The sequence below is a fragment of the Leptonychotes weddellii genome, chromosome 12 (assembly GCF_054177405.1).
Source record: "Leptonychotes weddellii isolate Sample4059 chromosome 12, ASM5417740v2, whole genome shotgun sequence".
Lineage (NCBI taxonomy): Eukaryota > Metazoa > Chordata > Mammalia > Carnivora > Phocidae > Leptonychotes > Leptonychotes weddellii.
The window spans coordinates 15,895,043-15,915,432 of record NC_138380.1 but is presented as its reverse complement, the minus strand read 5'-3'; the positions used below and the strand labels follow the sequence as shown (position 1 = coordinate 15,915,432).

At 52.9% G+C, this 20,390-nt stretch overlaps 2 protein-coding genes across 3 annotated transcripts in view; one reads left to right on the top strand and one right to left on the bottom strand.

Annotated features, from left to right (window-relative positions):
- Positions 1 to 351: 351 nt before the first annotated feature.
- On the top strand, positions 352 to 17,495 carry STRA8 (stimulated by retinoic acid 8). Its single transcript, XM_081800050.1, has 8 exons — positions 352 to 543; positions 4,269 to 4,344; positions 4,932 to 5,016; positions 6,844 to 7,056; positions 7,902 to 8,187; positions 12,502 to 12,575; positions 14,284 to 14,395; positions 17,421 to 17,495. The coding sequence occupies exons 1-8, from the start codon at positions 352 to 354 to the stop codon at positions 17,493 to 17,495; spliced, it is 1,113 nt and encodes a 370-aa protein (XP_081656176.1).
- The window catches only part of LOC102732645 (solute carrier family 23 member 1-like), a 51,988-nt gene continuing 48,373 nt past the window's right edge, over positions 16,776 to 20,390 (bottom strand). For both annotated transcript variants that reach the window (XM_081800048.1, XM_081800049.1), the window contains exon 13: positions 16,776 to 20,381. In XM_081800048.1, coding sequence (XP_081656174.1) covers positions 20,125 to 20,381 — 257 coding nt within the window. In that variant the 3' untranslated portion in view covers positions 16,776 to 20,124. The remainder of the gene's footprint in view (positions 20,382 to 20,390) is intronic.

Sequence of the window (20,390 nt, the reverse complement as noted above, 5' to 3'; positions counted from 1 at the left end):
TCACAGACTGTGAGGAAAGACGTCTCAGGGCCTGGCTTGCTCTCCTGGGCCACAGCCAGTCAATTAGGTGTCTGGTGAGTACCCGCAGTGTTCTGGAAACTTTCTGAAATAAAGCTGCAGCGCCTTCAACTGTTGAGTCAAATAGGAGTGGTTTAGGAGTCCAGTTTAAATAAGAGATTTGGTGTCATCTATTTTGTGTATCCGTTACTGATTATATACATTGGTTTGGGACCTGTTACTTGGGAGTGGTACCCCCTTTCTTTCTCCTTCGATCTGCCTTCCTCTTTCTTTAATACTGTACCTTCATTCTTTAGGGTCCCCACAGGGCATAATATTACGTTGCAGCTTAGCATGGCGACCTCCGGAGAAGGCAGTAACCCCGGTGGCAGAGCGACACCCTGGCCCCTGGCGCAGCTGCAGGAGCTCGAGCCGCGGGTGGCCCGTCGACGCCTGTCCCAGGCCCGCCACCGAGCCACCCTGGCGGGACTGTTCAGCAACCTCAGGAAAACCGTCTACTCCCATTCCGATCTCACAGCCTCCAAGGTATGGGGACCTGGGTGTGGTAGGAACAGTCTGCACACGTGGAAGGACTTCGGGGCCAGGAGGAGCGGGGACCGGCCTGGAGTTCCCACTCCCACCGCCCCCACCCCAAGGGGCTGCCGCCCGGGTGGGGTCAGAGATCTGCTGTGGGCATCTCCCGTGCGCTGTTTGTGGCCACACGTGGGTAAAGCGTGAGCTGGGCCTTCCCCACCTGCAGACACACCTGGCACCAGAAAGGAAATAACAGGGACCGGTCAGCCGGAGGCTCCTCTTCCTAGCCCTCCAGTGGACAGGGGAGAGCCTCTAGCAGCTGCTTCCGGACACTGTGTCTCCACCCCAAACACACATGCACACACACACACACGCAACTTGGTTCTGTGCACCAGCCAGGTCTTTTCCCTAGGCACCAGAGCTCTCCAGGTAAGCATTTATCTTTTCCTGCTCCTGATTTGTGCCTCTGGCAGAGCACGGAGGAAGGTGCAGGTGGTTTGGGGTGATGCGGGAAGGCATGGAGCTCCTATTACTGGAGGAGCATTAAAGGAGGTCTCCAGTAGGGGAGGGGGCCCTGAGAGCTTCCCGTTCCCCACCCTCTCCTAACAGAGGAGGGACTGGAGGCAGGACCAAGAGGAGGGCCTCCGTTCCCAGCTCCAGACCTGGTAGAGACCAGCCCGTGGCCCTGTGACTGTTTCTAGCCAGCGGGTTTTCCCTCTGGGGCTGGTGCTTTCAGTGAAGCGACACTTAAGGACAGGGACCATTTGCTGGGCCTGCGCTCCCAGCCTCCTGCTGACGGAGCTAACACAGGATTCTCATAGAGGCCCGCAGAATTGCTCCTTGTCAGGCACCGAGCCAGGACCTCTGCGAATGGGTCTTAATTGAGCGGCGCCCCCCGAGCACCTTGGTGCAAGGCGCCAAGTAGGGCCGCGAGTGTTTTTTGCTGAAAGAATCCCACAGAGATCCCACCTGCTCTTGTAGAAGGGTGTGGAAGGTGAGAGGTGTGGGGAGGGCTCTTCTTCCTCCCTCTGCTGAGCCAGGCTCAGGGGCTCAGGGCCAAGAGCCTGTCCAGCATCGCTCTGCACCATGTCCCCTGGATGAACAGGAATAGGCTGCCTGTTCCCAGGGGCACGTGGGAAAACCCCAAAGTCCGTGTCACTGGCCAGTGAAGAAGTGCACGCAGACTGGGGAGGGGGGTAACCCGAGGAAGACCATGTGTTCAGGGCCCCAAAGGAAGGAATGGAAGTAAAAGTAGGGGAAAACTCACTTGCACCCCCTATAGTTTGTACCTCACGACGTGGCGGCTGAGAGCCTGGAGGACTGACCTCTGCCCACGGGGGACACTTTCCTGGCCAGGCTTCAGTCACCACTCTGTTCAACAGGGACGATAGTAATGGTGTCCTCAGGGGCCTGTGGTGGCGTCTCACAAGGTGGCTGCGTGGAAAGATATGGTGCGTCAGAGTGGTTTAAGTGTTACCACCACTTCCCAGCGTGTTCGCTCATTTAGCCCCTGCAGTTCCATTCAGATCGCCCCATTTTACGGATGAGGAAGCGGAGGGGTCAGGAAGTCAAACCGTTTGCCTGGGAAACAGTGTGTGGTCAAGGAGTTCTCTCTGTTCTCCTCCTGTCTCTGTCCTGCTGGAGGGACCACCCTGAATTTTGCATTCGTAATATCCGTGAAGGTAGGATCTGATCTACAGGAGTCAAGGTGTAAGCAGGTTCTGTCAGTTTCCTAGGGCTGTTATAACAAGATACCAGGTACTGGGTGGCTTGATACAACAGAAAATTATTGTGGTGGACGTCTGGAGGCTCCAAGTCCAAAATCAAGGTGTCCACAGGGCCATGCTCCCTCTGAAGGCTCTAGGCGAGAAGCCCCCCCCGCCCCCTGCCGCCACCATCCAGCTTCTGGCGTTTGCTGGCAATTCCTCAGTGTTCCTTGGCTTAGAGATGCCTCCCTCTGGTCACATGGCTGTCCTCTTCCTATGTCTTCACCTCATTCTCCCTCTGTGCGTGTTTGTCTCTGCATCCGAGTGTCCCCATTTAATAAGGACACCAGTCATACTGGATTAGGGCCCACTCTAATGACCTCATTTTAGCGTGATGACCTCTATGAAGGACCTATTTCCAAACAAGGTCACATTCACAGGTTCTGGGGGTTAGAACGTCAACATAATCTTTTTCAGGGAGATGTAATTCAACCCAGAACTAAGGTCCTCGTGAGCCTGCCAAAAACATTCCAGAAACAGAATTTCAGTAAATTGCACCTGGTTTCCATGGCTCTGTAGGTTGGCCCACAAAGACTGCAAGTGAGCATGGGGTGTCCCTGCTGAGCCAACACAGCGGCTCACTCTGGACCAGAGGGCCAGGATGATCTCCCCTCATCCCAATTAAGACCAAGCCTGACGTTCTGGAAACCAGTTGGCCCTGGTGTCCAAATAGGAAAAGGAGTCCTTGCTAGCCCAACAGTACAATCGTGAGCCCCGGGCCTGGGGGCAGCAGATCTTCTGGGACATCAGGCGGACCCTACTCTACAAAGAGTGTTCGAGATCTTGCAGTCCACTGCATTCTCGGGTCACTGTCTTTTGGGCCGGCAGAGTGTGGTGCTTCTCGCTCCCCTCAAGCCTCCTTGGCGTGCACCAGAGTCGGTGGGATGTTGGAATGGCGCCGGGGCTGTCCACCCTTGGCTGCCGCTTTGACATCGTCTACCTCTGCCCACCCTGGGCCCTGGCCACACCTGGCTTCGACAGTTCCCTGGGGCGGCCCCCAACCCCCCCTCTCTGCCCCTGCCCCTGCCCCAAGTTCCGCCTTTGAGACGGTGCTCAGCGTGGCCCGCTCGCTCGGCTGCCCTGCTCTGAGTCTTCCTGACGCTTCCAGCTGAATCAGCCCCTCCTCCCTTGTGTTTCCACGGTCCTTCACTTCTACTCCCTTCAGTGCTTACTGAGTTCTAGCTTGTGTTATGAGTAGGGGTTTCCCTGCTCGTCTTGTCTTTCCTGCTGGAAAGCCCGGCTGTCTTATTTACTCCGTGTCCCCGGGGCTTCACACACAGCTTTGCCTGTTAATACGTGCCTGATGAACGTATGTAACTCCGGACAGGTATGGGTGGTCAGCATGATAAACAACAGTTAGCATTTCCTGTGTTGGAATAATCACGCAGTTACCATTTGACTTTAGGAACATTACATACGGGAGAGGGAGGGAGGGAGGGAGAAAAGCTTGTGATTTAGTCCTGCAGCAACAGGACATTCAGAGTTCATGTGGACAGAGCATTTGAGCAGCTTTTGGATCAACCAGAGTGTCTGCATTTAGCAAATTAAAAACTACCGTTAGCACAGCACACTGGTATTAGCCAGCCAGTTGCTCACTCTGACAACCGAGCAGAAGTTAGCCCTGGATCTTGGTGCCAGCCTGGGGCTGCTCTTCACTCACTGTTCATTCCACCTTCAAGGAGCATATATACTTGGTTTGCCCTTTCAGTAGTTTGCTGAACACGGCTTGTTTCTAAATAGTTGAGTATTTCTGCGAGAACCATTTCCAGAGTACAAATTAAACTTCATGCCTTCTGCGCATCAGAACAAACTCCATCCCTCCCCCACCCCTTTTTGTTGACAATGTCAAGGAGTGTCTTTGCCTCTGAGGGGAGCATGGCTTCAGACCGGGGAATGGACACCTGTGTCCACAAAACCACAGTGTGTGCGGTAGAAGGCGGGCTTTTCAGCATTGTCTGTCTCTGTCCTCAGTGGCAGGTTTTGAATAAGGCGAAGAACCACATTCAGGAGCTGGAACAAACCTTGGATAATCTGCTGAAGCTGAAAGGTTAGACCCCCCCCATCCACCACCCACATCTCCTTCCCACGGAAAGACTGGTTGGTTTTTCCATCGAAAACAGAGAGACTGGGCTAAGCCAAGTGAACAAATACGTATTGCATGCCTACCGTGTGCCGGGCACTGTGCTTGGGCCAGGGGTACAAGGAGATTCATGCCCCTGCACTCGGCGAGCTTACAGCCTGGCAGGACAGACAGACGTCATCAGGTACCTGATCCCATCTTGAGAGACCAGAGAGGACGCAGACCGGTGCTTGTCATACTCAGAAGCAAAGGCAAAGCTTGGCTCCCTTTCTTGGCACTCAGGTTGGGAGCGGTGGCTGCCTGGGAATGTGGGTTTCATAAGCTGGTGGAAACTGAACTCTGCAAGGGGTATTTTGGTGTCTTGATTGAAAAGGGCCGGGACAAGAAGCTCGTCACATCTAGAAGGAGAGGGGAAACTGGACCCTTGAGTCCGTAACACCGAATCTGGGCGGGCTCAGGGACCACTCAGGGTCTGCCTGGATTGGAAGGGCAGGAGAGACTTGACAAAGGCTGGACTTCCCCCTTTGTGACCCTTGCCTTCGCCTCCCCAACAGAGTCCTTCAACCTGGAGGATGGGAATGCAAACAGCTTAGAGGAGGTCAAGGCAGAATATGCTAGCAAGTACTCCGGAAATCCCAGGTAAGACCCCAAGCACCACCTCGCAATCAGCAAGGAGGGACGGTCTCATCCCTAAGCGATTAGCCGCTCATCCCAACCCCAGTCATCGCATAAGCCATCCTTTCCTTACCAATTTAAGATAACACGCTTCATCCCATACTAAAATCCTATCACTACTTCTATCGTGTGCCCACATGAGAATGGCTAAATTTCTTTTAAAATCATAATAATTAGGATTTTTCACTAGCACTATTTTAAACCCGCAGCAATTAAAAAGTGTGGCACCAGCTCAGGAACAGATTATATTTTATAATTATATGTTAAGTAATTAAATTATGAGCGAAATGGCGTGCCGTTGTTCAAGAGCATTTGTATTTCCCTTCCTGGGAACTTCTTGTGACTATTTTTTTGCCCATTTTCCTATTGGGTTCGTGGTCTTTTTCTTACAGAGTTATAGAAGCCCTCTACGTATACCGAGAAATTAGCTCTCTTTTAGAACATGACTTGCAAATAATTACCCCTTGGTCATTTGTTTTATTATTTTGCTTTTGATCTTTTTGTTTTTGTTGTTATTGTTGTTTTGGCCATGCAAAAAATGAAGTCTAATCTGCCGATCTGGCCTCACGACTTAGGTTTGGGAGAATACTCAGAAAGGCTTCCTCTGCTCTGAAATTAAAAAAAAAAATTAAAAAAAAGAATTCTCCTCTCCTATGTTTTCTTCTGGTGCACTTGTATTTTAACTCAACATGGTATCTCCTTGGGGATCATTCCAATCAGGATGAAGAGATTCTGGGTACAAATCCTGGTTTTCCAAATTGTGTCATGTTGTTCCACTCCCTCTTTTTTTTTAAGATTTATTTATTTATTTGAGACAGAGAGAGAGAGCATGTGCGGGAGGGACAGAGGAAGAGAGAGAGAGAGAATCTGAAACAGACTCTGCGCATGGAGTGACACGGGGCTCGAACTCACAACCCTGAGATCACGACCTGAGCCAAAATCAAGAGTCAGGCACTTAACCGACTGCACCACCGATGCGCCCCTGTTCTACTGTTAAAACTGCCTTTTGAAGAGAATTTAAAAACTTTGACGGAAGTCTAACTTATCCACTTTTTCTTTTTCAGACTGAGCTTTTGGTTTAAACCTAAGTATTTCATGTTTTGGGGTACTATTGTAAGTGGTACATTTTAAAATTTCAATTTCCTGTTGTTCATCACTAATATATGGAAATACTATCGGTTCTCCTTTATTGACCTTGTATCCGGCAACCTTGCTAAACACCCTTCTTAATTCTAGTCCCATATTTGTGTGTGACTTCTTCCTTTCCAATCTGTTTATCTTTTATTTCTTTTGTTCACCTTATTGGACTGGCTAGGATCTCAAGTACGATTTTGGATAGAAGTGGTAAGAGTGAACATCCTTGTCTTGATCCTGACCTAGGCAGAGAGACATCCAGTCTTTTACTGTCAGGTATGATGTTAGCTGTAGGTTTTTTGTAGATGCCCTTTATCAGGTTGAGGAGGTTTCCTCCTATTCCTAGTTTGCTGAGAGTTTTTGTCAGGAATGGATATTGCATTTTGCCAAGTGCTTTTCTGTGTCTGTTGAGGTGATCGTATGGTTTTTCTTCTTTAGTCTGTTGCTATGTTGAGTTCCACTGATTGATGTTCAAAGTTTGAACCAGCCATCTTGCATTCCTAGAATAAACTCCACTTGGTTGTGATGTGTGTGTGTCTACACACACACACACACACATGCCCCAACACTAACATTGCCTTCAGAATCTCAGTGTCAACGTTCATGAGGATTCAAGAGTTCAAGTTTGTGGTTGTCTTGTTTCTGTTTTCTTACTAGCCTGGTCTCAGATAAGGTTCTTCAGAAAATCTCTGCCACCTGGTGCCCAATCGAGGCAGTCGAGAAGGATGCTGAGGGGGAGGAAGAGGAGGAAGAAGAGGAGGAAGACCAAGAAGAGGAGGAAGAGGAGGAAGAGGAGGAGGAGGAAGAGAAAAAAGTGGAGCTCTTACACTCCCCAGTCACCTTGTTGCCAGACCTCATGGAATTTGAACGGTGTGAATAGCTGCGAGGGGTGGCTTTATGCATAGCCTGTGGGGAAGGGGACAGAGGCTCTGTGACATGCAGCATCCTCAGTGCACTCTCAGACCAGGCCCCGAATCAAGGAAGCTCCAGAATTTCCATATTGGCGGGGTTTGGGATGGGGTTGGCAGAGGGGCTAGAGAAATAATCTTGAAGCTACATTGCACAGCACATACACTGGGCTTCCTTAGAGCAGGTATTTTTTTGGAGGTGACTTTGTGGGGGCTGTCGATGGGGATTACGAGGACCAAACACCCCCATACACACACACACACACACACTCCCTACCGTATTACTGGTCTCATAGTAAGAAACACAGTGAGTGACTGGTTCAGACTCCCACTGCCACTCACGGTCCCTCCACAGACTCAAGACCCATGGCGGCCACATTGGCCTCTGGAGGTATTGGCCCAGTAGAAGGGGGCTCGTTCCACAGCTGAGCCTGAATTTCAGGCCCCAAATTAAAACAAGCATCATATCATGTCTGCCCATTCACAGGGCTTGGAATTTTAAGCAGTTTTCCCATGGGCTGAGAGCTGAGCAGGCCACACTCCTAGTTCTCTCTTCTGTCAGGCAGAGAGCTCCATGGGGACTCTGGGGAAGGACCCGGACACTAGATCTATGTCACCCATGACACCACTGCTCTCCAAGTGTCAGGGGCGTGCAGACTAGGAAGGTGAAGCCCCTGGTGAACCGCAGAGCTGTGGCAAGGCTGTTGGTGGGCCACACCCCGCCAACGGAATCCTGAGGAGATGGCTTGGGGAGGGGCCTTCGGCCACTGGCTTCAGGTCTGGGAGATGACGCTCTTTCTGTTCCAGGTATCTCAACTTTTACAAGCAGACGATGGACCTTCTGATTGGGAACGGGATTGTCTCCTCACAGGAGGTGACGCTCCCCATCGTCTCTGCCGCCATCTCCCACCTATGGCAGAACCTCTCTGAGGAGAGGAAGACCAGTCTCCTGCAGGCCTGGGCACAGAGGCCCAGCGGCCTCCAGGGCCTTGCTGGTGCCTGCCGGGAGCCGGCCTGTGCCGACGGCAGCCTGAAGGACAGCGGGGTTGACAGCCAAGGAGCCAGCTGCTCGCTCGTCTCCACCCCAGAGGAGGTGAGCAGACCCTCTCTGGGTCAGGTGGAGGGGGGTGCAGGAAAGACTCTGTCACCTTTGGCCTGGAGGCACCAGGGATCCACTTGGGGTCATTTACCACATTTGAGGTAACAGTTAGATTCTGACTCCCATGGTGGGTTTCTGATTCATCCGACGGAAGCTCTACAACCACAGATTGGCATTTCTTTTTCTCCGGCTTCCGGACCTTTCCATGGGGATTACCAAAGAGAAGGCTTAGAATGCTGGGATTATTTTGACTGCAAGTTACTTGCTCATTAAACTATGCAGAAATGTACTTCTCACAGCCAAGGGCGGTCCCAAGTTCAGGAGGGCTTCCCGCTAGTCTCAGTGACATCACCATGGACTTGGTTCTTCCCCTCTCCCTGCTCTGCCTCATCGTAAAGCTGGCTTCTCACCTTGTCTCCCCTCCCTCCCTTCCCTATCCCGTGTGACTGGGGAATGGCAGCTGGGAGCAACCGAGCTGTCATCCCTCCTCCTCTACATCGGGCTAGAGAGAGAAAGATTCCTGGGGCTCATTTTTAAGGGTCATGGAAGAACTTTTCCAGAAATTTCTGCCATACCTCTCCTGCCCTCTCATTGGCCAGAATTGGCCAGATGACTGAGCCAATGACTGACATCACTGAGATAATATTATGTGGGGACCAGTCAGGCCCAATCCCCCAGAGGAAGTCAGTCCCCACCCCAAAGAGCACTGCTGCCCTTCAGTGAAGAGAGAGGAATGCACGTGGAGAGACAACCGCACCTTCACCATAAATGCCCCTCTCAGAGTTCATGCTGTTGGAAGCCATGGTCAGCAATGCAGTGTGTCTGGTGGCGCGAGTGGTCACTCAGTGCTGAGATCGGAGTGGGCCCTTCAGCTGCACTTCCAGAATTAGAACGGCCTCCGGACGGAGCCTGCGGCTACCACATGGGCCGCGTCTGACCTGCTTCTCCAGCCTGGGGGCAGGCAGTTCCTTCCTCTCTGCGCCTGTCCTGTGCTCTGCAGGACATTTAGCATCCACGGCCTCCACCAGGTGAATGCCACCGCTCCGCTTTGCCCTGACTGTCCAAACACCCCTTCGCGGGTGGTCCATTTCAGGAGACGTCCTGTGACTCTCTGGGGAGCCTTAGAGCCAGACAGCTTCCTAGTGCCTGTGACCCCGGGGAACAGCCCTGGAATGCCCCATCCTTCCAGAAGCTTCCCAGACCTCAGGGCCCCGGGCCTGGAGAACAATAGAATGCCAGTCATCCAGTCCAGCGCTGCCAGTGGACAGATGAGGCCTAACGAGTGGAGTGACTTGTCCAGGAGGCCCAGCTTCTGGATCCCCTTCATCACGGAATTTCTCAAATCTTTCTGCCCTTTGGTCACGTGTTTATGGTCAACCTTCACAATATCCCCTCATCCTTCTCAAGTAAAGAGGCGGGTACCTAATACTTTGGACCCACTGAATCAGATTTCCTGAAGGGTGGGGGGTGGCTCCGAACTTGCTTTTTTTTTTTTTTTAAGATTTTATTTATTTGAGAGAAAGAAAGAATGAGAACAAGCGGGGGAGGGGCAGAGGGAGAAGCAAACTCCCCACTGAGCAAGGAGCCCGACGAGAGGCTCAATCCCAGGACCCTGGGATCGTGACCTGAGCCAAAGGCAGTCGCTTAACTGACTGAGCCACCCAGGCGCCCCTGAACCTGCATCTTTAGCAAGCATCCCGGGTGAGTGGTGCACGAGGGCATTACTGGAAGGAACTCCCAGTGCAGAAAAGCAACAATCAGCTCCGCCCATAACTGCTCCCCTCCCCCAACAGTCACTCTATGGACTTCGGCTTCTCATCTGTTTGTCCACTAATGTTTGGTCCACCAGGAGAGGACGTGAGTTCTCCTCCGTAATGGTCCAAGCAGGGCCAGGAAACCAATAGCTGAGGACCTCATACCCACGGCACGTGTCAGCCGGCCTGGATGTCCTTGTAGCCCCGAAGTGCCTGGCCCTGGAGGCTCACACAAAGAAAGCAAAAGGAAAACATCTGCCAAATGTGCGGGCAAGTCTGTCCAACTGTAACCTGACTGTATGTTTATGTGTGCATTTGCAGCACGAACCCTTCCTCAAGAAAGAGCAGACCCAAGCCAGAATCTCATGTCCCCAAATCATGGAAGCAGCTTCTCTTACCTTTTTCAGAAAGGGTGAAGGGCTCACATTCTCCTGCTGTTGAGGGAAGCTGGCGGCACAGTCCCTCGGCTGTGCCTAGACCAGGGCTCTGCTGCACCACCATCCCCAGGTTTGGGCCAACCCAGGGCTGGGTGACAAGGTAGGCAGGACAGACAACAGTTCTGCCCAGGGCAGGGAGAGAGACACAGCTACTTCTACTCTGGCTTCTAGATCAGTTGCAGTGAAACCTCTACAGCTCCTGGTCCATCTGGAGAGGTTCTGCTGCAGAAGGATTGTGTCTGGGGCCGGCCCCTGCGTGTAGGGTAAGGTGTGCTGGGAGGCTCTGAGAAGCATGGCCCCGTAAGTGTGCTGGGCGCTCCAGAATGGCCGCGGAGCCTGGCAGTGCCCCTCCCAGGCTAGTGGCGAGAGGGCTGTGCACAGGTGAGGACAGTGTGTGGCCCAGAACTTCAGTGGGCTGATTGGCCAAAGGCAGGAATTTAGGGCCCCGGACCCAGCCTCAGACCTGCTAGGGAAGAACACACAGTGGATGGATGGGCTTCTGAGCTAGTCCTTTCAGTGGCCTCTTTTCAGATCCTCTTCGAGATGAGCAAGGGGATATTAAAAAGAAGGACACCATAAAATGTCCAGAAGATCAGAAGAAGGGCCATCCACATGGCCAGAGTCCCGGGGATTCAGTTCAGGGGAGGCAAATTGTAAGAAGACAAAAAGGACAGACATAAGACCTCCAGAGAAAGAGCAGTGTGTCCCAGGTAAGGGGACAGGAGAGACCCTGCAGAACCTGCCAGAACCCTCAACTCGGGGCCACAGAGCTCCCTCTCCTCTTCTCAGGGTGGCTGTGCTTATAAATGGGGTGTCAGACGCGGTAAGACATGCCCAGTGAAAATTTTAATATAAGAACATCCCATGCAATATTTGGGCCATTCTTATGCTAAAAAATGATTCATTCTTTATCTAAAAATTCAAATTTAACTAAGCATCCTGCATCTTTATTTGCTAAATCTTGCATTCCTAACTGTACCTCACATTCCTGTGGAATATTTAATAGTCTTCAAGAATTAAAGAAAAGCAGGACTGAAAACCATCTAAGTAAGATTGCAAAATTGGAAATATAGGATATAATATGCCTGAGGAAATGACCAGAGGTAAATAGGTCAATATGTCAGCCATGGACCTCTCTGGCTGGGATTGTTTCTCAGTGATTTTATCTGTTTCTATTTTCCAAAATTTCCACAATAAACATGCATACGTCTCTTTTATAAAGCAGATAATAGTCAATAATAGCTAACAAATTGGAGGCATTATTATGTGCTGGGTGTCTCACATACGTCATCTATTTAACTCATGCAACGTCCCTATGGGTAGGCACTGTTGTGATTCCCTTTCTATAGGAGGATTCCAGAAACAAGGTCACTTGCCCAAGGTCACGCAGCTGAGTGAGTGGCAGGACTGGGAGTCGGCTCTCCTGCAGCCTAACCCCAAAACTACCCCCCTCCTATCCTGCTGCCTGGCATGAAGCTGCTAGCTTGCGGATCCTGGGCACGAATAGCCTCCGCTCCTTGGGAGGTGTACATGAGCCCTCTTCCGGTGTACACGGAAGCCTGGCTCTGGCTGTTGCATCTCATGCCTGAGCTCCCGCCTTCTAGAAAAAGGAGATTTAGGGGCGCCTGGGCGGCTCAGTCGGTTAAGCAACCCACTCTAGATTTTGGCTCAGGTCATGATCTCACGGTGATGAGATGGAGCCCTGCGTTGGGCTCCTCACTGGGCGTGGAGCCTGCTTGGGATTCTCTCTCTCTCCCTCTCCCAAGCCCTCCCCCCCACCCTCCACCCACCCCCGGCCCTGCTCTCAAGCGCACTCTCACTCTCTCTAAAAAATAAAGAGAGAGAGAGAGACGACCACATTCCCTGGTGTTTCCCCATGCCTTGTAATCCCTTGTAACCACCTCTAGGGTGGTGGTTTGTTCTGGGTGGACAAGAGCTTACTAGGCACTGCCTGAGAAGGTCACAGGCAGAGAACCTGCCGGTGGGCCCCAGCTGTCACCCACCTTTTGGGAACAAGGGTTCAAGAGAGAGCCTTCCTACTCCCGTCTGCCAGCCGCCCAGGGCAAGCGTCGGACTGTAGTTCTCTCTGACGCACCATGTTCTGTGCCTTCCTTCAGATACTCTTCGAAGATGCCTTCGATGTGGCCAGTTTCCTGGACAAAAGTGAGGTTCCCAGTACATCCAGCTCTAGGTGAGGAAGGGGGTATGACATAGTGAGTGTGTGTGTGCCCCTGCTGGGATGTTTAGGAGTCGCTCCCCTGCAGCCCCGCTGAGGGGTGCATAGTTCTGTGGAAGTTCTTAGAGATCCACTTTTGTCTGTGGTTCAAAGTGGGCTGGTCCCAGGATTGTGCTGCTGCTCTAGGGAGGACACGGTCTGGGGCTTCTTCTGCGTAGAGGACTCTCCCATCCTGGCCCAGGATGGAGACGTGGCAGGTTATGGGCTGCATGTTGTCCACACTGCATCGTCTTCCCAGAGTGAGGGGGCCGTGGACAGGTTGCCACAGGGACCTGTCTGTCCCTGGTCTGAGAGGTGGGCGGGGGCTCGGGGGCATCGAGAACCTGGGCCAACACGTCACCGGGCCTGTGCCCTGGGCTGAGGGGGTCTGAGCCGTGCAGGGGAGAAGCTGCTTTGCACGGGGCTGCTGGGGACGGATGTGGAAAGAAGGGAGGAGGGGATGGCTGACGCCGTGAAGGGAGATGACACAAAGCAGGATCTGGGGAGATGGCAAGACAAGCAGCTTGAAAAAATCTGTAGCACGGGGCCATTTTCGCAAAGAGAGCTAGTTTAGGACTGAGATTGTCCCTTGCTACTTTGAAAAGCTGTGGTCTTAGAGCCTACAGGCACAGGCCGTTAAGAAAGCTAAAAAGGCAGCCAGAACATTTCGTTTTCCTGCCTTGGGAGCGAGGGGACGTTCCTGTCCTCATTTCCAACGACTATCCGCACTCTCCCCCGAGGCCACACGACCCCTGGTCACCTGGTCGCCTGGGGGAGTCACCGGACATCAACCTGTCTCCCCCGCAGCGACCTGCTCCACCCAGCCTCAACAGACTCGTCCAAACCCTCCAAAGCGATTTTATGCTTTGGGGACTCCAGCTCCTGTCAGCCGTGTGTGGAGTCTGGTTTTGCTGAAATGGGCTGGAGGCGGACTTTCCTATTTCTGAGCCAGGCTCGAGCTGTGAGGAGAAGTTTGGTAAGAAGTTGCCAGAGCATACTTGCCAAGCAGGATCTGGAACTCCTTACCCTGCTGATGGAACACGAAAACAACCTATTAGAAAATGTTCTCTGCCATCCCTGGAGAAGGGAGGGATTGCTGCCAGAGGGTTCCTACGCGGCTTGTGGGACCTGCTTCCGAGAGGACATGAGGTCAACATGCAGGCTCTCCGGGCACCACTTCAGGCTCCTGACGTCATGGGGCTGCTCCCCTGGTCCCAGGAAGGCAGGGGGAAGGAGTCTGCCACACAGGCCGCCTCCCTGAACCGGGGTCTGTCCCCCTGTGGAGGGGGGGCATCTCGGGGGGACTGAGCTCAAGCGTGGCCGGGGCCCCCTGAGCTCCCCAGGCAGCCACGGGGGACCAGGACCGCAGGGCACGGCTGAGGGAGACTCGGAAGGAGAGAGGCCGTTTTGCTCCTTCTTCCAGAGGCCACAGCTCAGAACACTAAATTAGGGCGGGAGAACCAGTCTCCCTAGAGTCTCCCTTTTCCCATCGGTTCCACCCGTGACACGGAAGCTGAGGCAACACAAACCTTCCAAAGGGCCTCCAGCCTGTCTGTGAATGAATTCAGTGGGGTGTTTACAAGTGCCTGGTTCGCCCTGTAACCCAGGTATTTTAGGGGGTGCAAGCAGAGGCCAAAGAGGAGGGTTCTAACTAGTTGCTGTGTCTTCCCCTTTCTGTTGTCAGTTCGGTGTTCACCGGCGGCAACCCAGAATATCCAGAGGAGAAGTTTCAGCTCTATATGCAGATCATCGATTTTTTTAAAGGCCTTTGCTGTGTTAACCCTCAGTTAAAACAGGTAGGACGGAGCGGAGTGCAAAGAGACCCCTGCTCACCTCCCTTAGGATGGTGGGAAGGACTCTTGAGCCCCGCCCCCACCCCCAGCTGGACCTCACTCACATCACACCACAGGGGGCCAGTGAAGGCGGATGTCCCTTCATTCCCTCGGCCTGTTCCATTGATGGTGGGCATCAGCCTGATACATCCTGGGGGATGGAAGACGTCCAGGGAAACGGAGGGAAGAGACACACAGATGGTCTCCAGGGCAGGCCTGAGATGGGGAGCCCCTTGAAGTGGCGACCAGATCCCGGGGGCTTGACTCTTTGCAGGCATTTGTAAATGTTGTGTGACTCCTTTCCAAGAGACTGAGCTGTTCTGCCGTCTTCTGAGACCCTGGGCTAATATTTGCCATCAGCGTTTGTAATTTCTACTTCCCAAAAGCTGGCTGTGTCTTGATTAGAAGGGACATTCCAGAAACTTCCATGAGGAAAGGGGAGTTATGCCTGAGCCACCAAGGGGACAGGCCCTTTCAGATTCATAGCCAAGGATTTTCTCTACTAATTCAGCAAAGATACAACTGTTTCTTTAAAAAGGTAAGCAATAATAATGACAACGTTTGTCTAAAAATAATTGGGGCAGCTTTCCAACAGGCCAAGGTATAATTTGGCCCTCTCCCCACGAATCCTTCATTTCCCTCTGCCAGGACCACTTTGAATCTCCACTTGGAGCCCAGGGCCCCCTCTCTGGCTACTCTCCGCCTCCCATCAACCCTTGGCTGTCTGGTCCTTACCACTGTGTCCCTCTTTCTCTCAGACACAGGGAAGTCAGTCCACTTCCTTGAGGCCTGGGGAACAGATTAACAGGATGGTCTTTGCTTTCCCTGCTTCCTTTCCCCGCATATGGTAGAAAAGAAAGCTCAGGCAGGATTGGAGTATCCGTACAAAGCAGAGATGCTCGAACTTGAATCGTCTTGGAAACTAACTGGAAATGCAGATTCTTGATGCCCCAGCACCCAAGATTCTCATTCAGTGTTTCGAGGTGGGACCCCAAGAATCTGTATTTTGAATGAGCTGTCCAGTTGGCTGTCCAGGTTGGCTCCGGTGCACAAGGCCTCCAGCCTACGCTGCTCTAAAGAGGAAAATATCATTCTCTTCCCCCCTCCCCTTCCCGTGAACTTCACGAGGTCGTTGGATGAAACTTTAATTAGCACCTGTAACAAATTACCGCAAACCTGGTGGCTTAAAACAACAAAAATTGCTTCCCTCACAGTTCTGGAGGCTAAAGGCCAAATGTTGCCTCTGAAGGCTCGAGGGAAGGTCTTTCCTTCCCTCTTCCTAGCTCCAGGTGGCTCCTGGCAGTTGTCCGTATGCCTTGGCTCACTGCTGAATCCCTCCAACCAAGGCCCCCTGTCTTCACAAGGCCTTCTGTGTGTCTCTCTAGCCCTCTCATCTTCTTATAAAGACACTGGTCATTTGGATGAAGGGCCCACCCTAAATCCAGGTGGAGCTCATCTTGTAGTCCTTAGCTAATTACACCTGCAAAGACCCTATTTCCAAAGAAGGTTCCAGGTGGTCATGAAGTGGGGTAGGAAGGATACTATTCAACATACCTCAGCACCCAATACCAGCAGGTACCTCTCACAGCCTGTTGCTTTCCCAAATATGCAGCCTAAAAAGGTCTCAGACACCATTTTCAGGGGCTTAGGGAACTGGACCATTGTGAACAACATTCAAGCACTTGGTGCGACCGAGACTCGTGTGTGGTCCCTCCCGGGACCCTTGGCCTCCTGGTGCCCCCTGCGCTCCACTCCACCTTTTCTCAAGCTTTGCTCTGGTCTTCACCCTGAAGAAGGGGCCCGTGTGATTTTCCCAGAGACCACCTGGTCCTCTCTCAGATACGCCGGCCCCCCACACACCCCCCGCCTCCATCAGTAGAGCACAGTGAGGACGTTGTCCAGAGCTGGAGAGGCTTTGTCTGCAGAGTCAGCTCCCAACCTGGCTGTCACCCTGGGGACCGGGTCTCACATTCATGGGATGGTTGACTGGCTTTGGGGATGCTTCCCAGGGCCCAAGGGAACCAGCCCATGACAAACTACCATTTTTCTGCCAAGGTGGGGAAAGACAGGAAGAACCAAACCCAGGAACACACTGTTAGGGGAAGAGGTAATGGGGGTCAGAGAAGTCAGTGGGGGGTCATTATAAAGGGAATAAAATAACCTAGTGCTGCTTCTTAAGCAATTAGCTAATAGTTAACCCACGTATATAGTTTAAAACTTGAAGGTTACCAAAAGATATACAAAGAAAACTTAGTCTCTCTCCTACCAGTGTCCCTCGTTTATGCCCCATTCCCTTCCCCAAAGGCCATTACCATTACTGGTTTCTTGAACAGCCATCCAGAGATAATCTACAGATATTTATATATTCTTTCCAACACAAATGAGAGCCTACACTACATTATATTGTACTTGCTCTTTTTTTTTTTTTAAGATTTTACTTAGCACCAGCGGGAGAGGGAGAATCTCAGGCAGATTCCCCGCTGAGCGCAGAGCCTGAAGGGAGGTGGGGGCTCAATCCCACAACCCTGAGATCATGACCTGAGTCGAAACCACGAGTCGGACACAACCGACTGAGCCACCCACTTGCCCTCTTTTCTTTTTAAATAGTATATCGCAAAGAGAACGACCTCATTCCTGTTATTTCAAACAGCTTCCTGGTATTCCCTTGGTGGGCGCACCGTGGTGTGATTCACCATCCTCCGTGGATGGGCATTTGGATAAAGCTTTGAGAGGTCTCCCCTCTGTCTTCTGAGATCCTGCAAATGCCCAGGATGGAAAAGAAGCCAGTTCTGTTGTGTCCAGGAAAACCCTTTCTGAAGAGCATAGAGTGTGGAGTTGCATGAAATGGAAATGCCCACCACCCCCCCAGCCCCATAGCCCTTACTTCCTGGCTGGAAGCTGGAGAAGAAGATGCAGCAAGAGATGGGGTAGACTCTGAGGGGCCTGGATTCCTTAAATACATGATCCTCTTGCACCCTGTGTTTTGCAGGACCCAGACCTCCCCATTGACGATGAGATGATAATGCTGAGGTGCATGGAGACCTTCGATGATGAAGATCTGTGATACGGAAGGGCTGGGACGGGAGGGGATGAATGAGGTGGGCAGTTTCCAAGCACTAATGCCGGCAGCCAAGGCTGTACCTGCCTCCCCCTCCCGGGACAGTTCGGGGTGGCTGTCCCAGAGCATTTTGATGGTTTGAGTTTCTGATTATTATAAAGTCTTGACAAGTAGTGTGGCCCTGTGTCAGTCTTTCAGGGTCGTTTGGTATAAGTCGCTGGCTGTAGGTACACACCTGCCCCTCCTGTGTTCCTATTCAGGGGTCCTGGGTGCAGCCTGCCCGAAGCCCAGGCCACGGGCCTTTCGAGAAAGGACGGGCAGGATCTGTCCCCAGAGACGCCATGACACTAGGTACTTTCAGCACACCTTGGGTTCAGGGCAGAGTTCTGGTGGGTTCTAGAGAGTTCTGGAGGCCACTCATCCTGCATGCTCTGGGAGCCCAAGAATGGTGCGGACCACACCTGTGCATAGGAACTATAGGACATCAGGGTAGAACCAGCTTCATCTGCTTCTTCTGGCAATAGAGACTCCTAAGTGGAGATCAAGCCAGATTCCACCGTGTTCTGAGTGCTTTCTGGTGAGGCTCCTGGGCGTGCACATTGGATGTGACAGCAGATTCTATGTGCCAACGTGACCAGGCCACGGTACGCAGATATTTGGGCACACATTCTTCTCGATGTTTCTATGACGGTATTTTGAGATGAGATAAACATTTAAACCAGCAGACTTTGAGTAAATATGGAGTAATTACCCTCCATAATATGGGTAAGCCTCATCCCGCCAAGACTGACCTCCCATGAGGAGGAGGGAAGTGCCTTCAGACACGAACAGCAACGCTCCCCAGTCTGTCAGCCCACCCTGCCCACTGCGGACATTCCAGCTTCCACAACCACGCAAGCCCATTCCGTAACATCTCTCTCTCCCTACGTATGTGTGTGTACGCACACGGATATAGCGTGTGGGCGTGTGTGTGTGTGTGTGTGCACGCGTGCCCACACGTCCTACATCCTAGTGACTCTGTTTCTCTGGAGAACCCTGACTAACCCACCGGGTGTGCAGAGAACGGGTTCCCTGGCTTTTTACAGTTTCCCATCATCATTACAGTGGCCCCCCTCCCCGGAAGGCCTCCCAAATCCTTCGGCTGTTCCATCTCCCGGGAAGAAACCGTGCAGGTTAGGTGTTAGGACCCAAGCACAGTCCGGCCTGCTCTCAGCCCCAGGGCTCACACCTCGCCTCACGTCCTGTCACCAGCCCACCCCCAGGGACTCCCACAGCGGATATGCAAGGACTGTAGCTTTTCATAAACAACCCAGAGGAGGGGCAGGCCGGGCCTTTATCCTCGGGGTTGCCCACACGTGTGCGGGGAAGGAAGGAAAGGGGAGCGCGCACGGCCCCAGCGCCCAGGCACTCAGTGCTCACAACCACCCCCAGCCAGTCCCCCCGGTCAAGAACAGGCCAGCATGTGGGACAGGAGAAAGTCTTACAGAGGTGCCCGCACCCAGCAGGTCCTCAGGGAACGAGTGCCGGCTCTAGCCAGCCCCCACGCACTCCCATTCAGTCCTCATTCCTGGAGCATTATGAGCCAGTGGGGCCCTGGTCAGCGTGGACCTCAGGGGAATGCTGTTCTTTCTCCCCACGGCCACGTGCTAGGAGCCTCCCCGCCCCCACTCAGCCCCAACGGCCCTCTGCTCCCCTCTGCTCACTGGATATGGTGCAGCCCAGGATGGATGTGTTGCTTTAAAATCCCCTCCGACGGGGCTTGCCCTCCCGTTCTCCCGACCTAGGCCTCTTCCTACATCGGTCAGGTATCTTCCTGTGTCTTAACTGATGATATCTTCCCATATTAGCCAGGACTGTATCCGTCAGAGAAACAGACCCAAGAGGATAGGTGTGCATATGGGTAGTGGTGTAGGTGTAGATTTAAGTATTAATGGTGGAGACTGCAAATCTGAAATTTGCAGGGCAGACCAGCCAGCTGGAAACTCAGGCAGGAGTTCGTGCGGCGGTCTTGTGGCCTATTAAAATAAGGAAACAAGGAGGCCGTTAGGTGGAGTGGGTTCCAATCCCTTGGCAGCCTATGTGAGCAAGCCAAAGCCTAAGCCAGAGTGCGTGCACTTGATTCCCAGAATGTGCGATTAAAGAACAATCCATCACAAACAGCCCGAGCCGGCCGCGGGCTGGAGCACCAGGAGCTCAGGGCGGGTGCTGGAGGAACAGAGGGTGCTCCTCACCTCTCCCGAAGAGCCAGCCCTGAGGGGCAGGTGCACGGAGGGGAGGACAAGAGGGGCTTGCCTTTCAGCAAACAGCCCCGTCTCCGTCCCCGGCCGCACCCCAGGCCTCTTCCAACGCATCAAATTATGGCCGAGAACATGTGGACTGAGAGAGTCTCTGTGCGGACACTGGGTTACACTGGCTTATGCTGGAGATAGGAGACTGGTTTTCACTGGAGCGCAGTGGAAGGCTGTGGTGTTTAAGTCACTGTGTCAAAGCACCTTCGTCATGGTCTTAATCGAATACTCATTTGGCTGCCACCACTGCAGGGTGCCCACCCATCCTCGCACGGGGAGATGAGCTCATGGGGTGGGCGGGGGGGGCGGTGAAGAGCACTTTGGGGCAGGCGTGAGGACAGTTCTTCTCATAACTTGGTTTCCGTGGCACCCTTCGGGCGCTCTCCTGAGGGATCCTGGAAGAGGCAGGCGAACAGGCTCATTCCCCGCTCACCTTTCCCAGCTTCTAGCCTGGGCCAGAACGGGAGGTACTGGGTGCAGGGGGATGTGCAGGACTTGGTGCCAATCCCGCAGGGGAGGCGGTACACCTCCAATGCCTTCGTAGTCTCCTCAGACTCCTCTTGGATTTGATTCCACACCAGGAGGCCTCTCTCCTCCAGGCTTCCTAATGGGA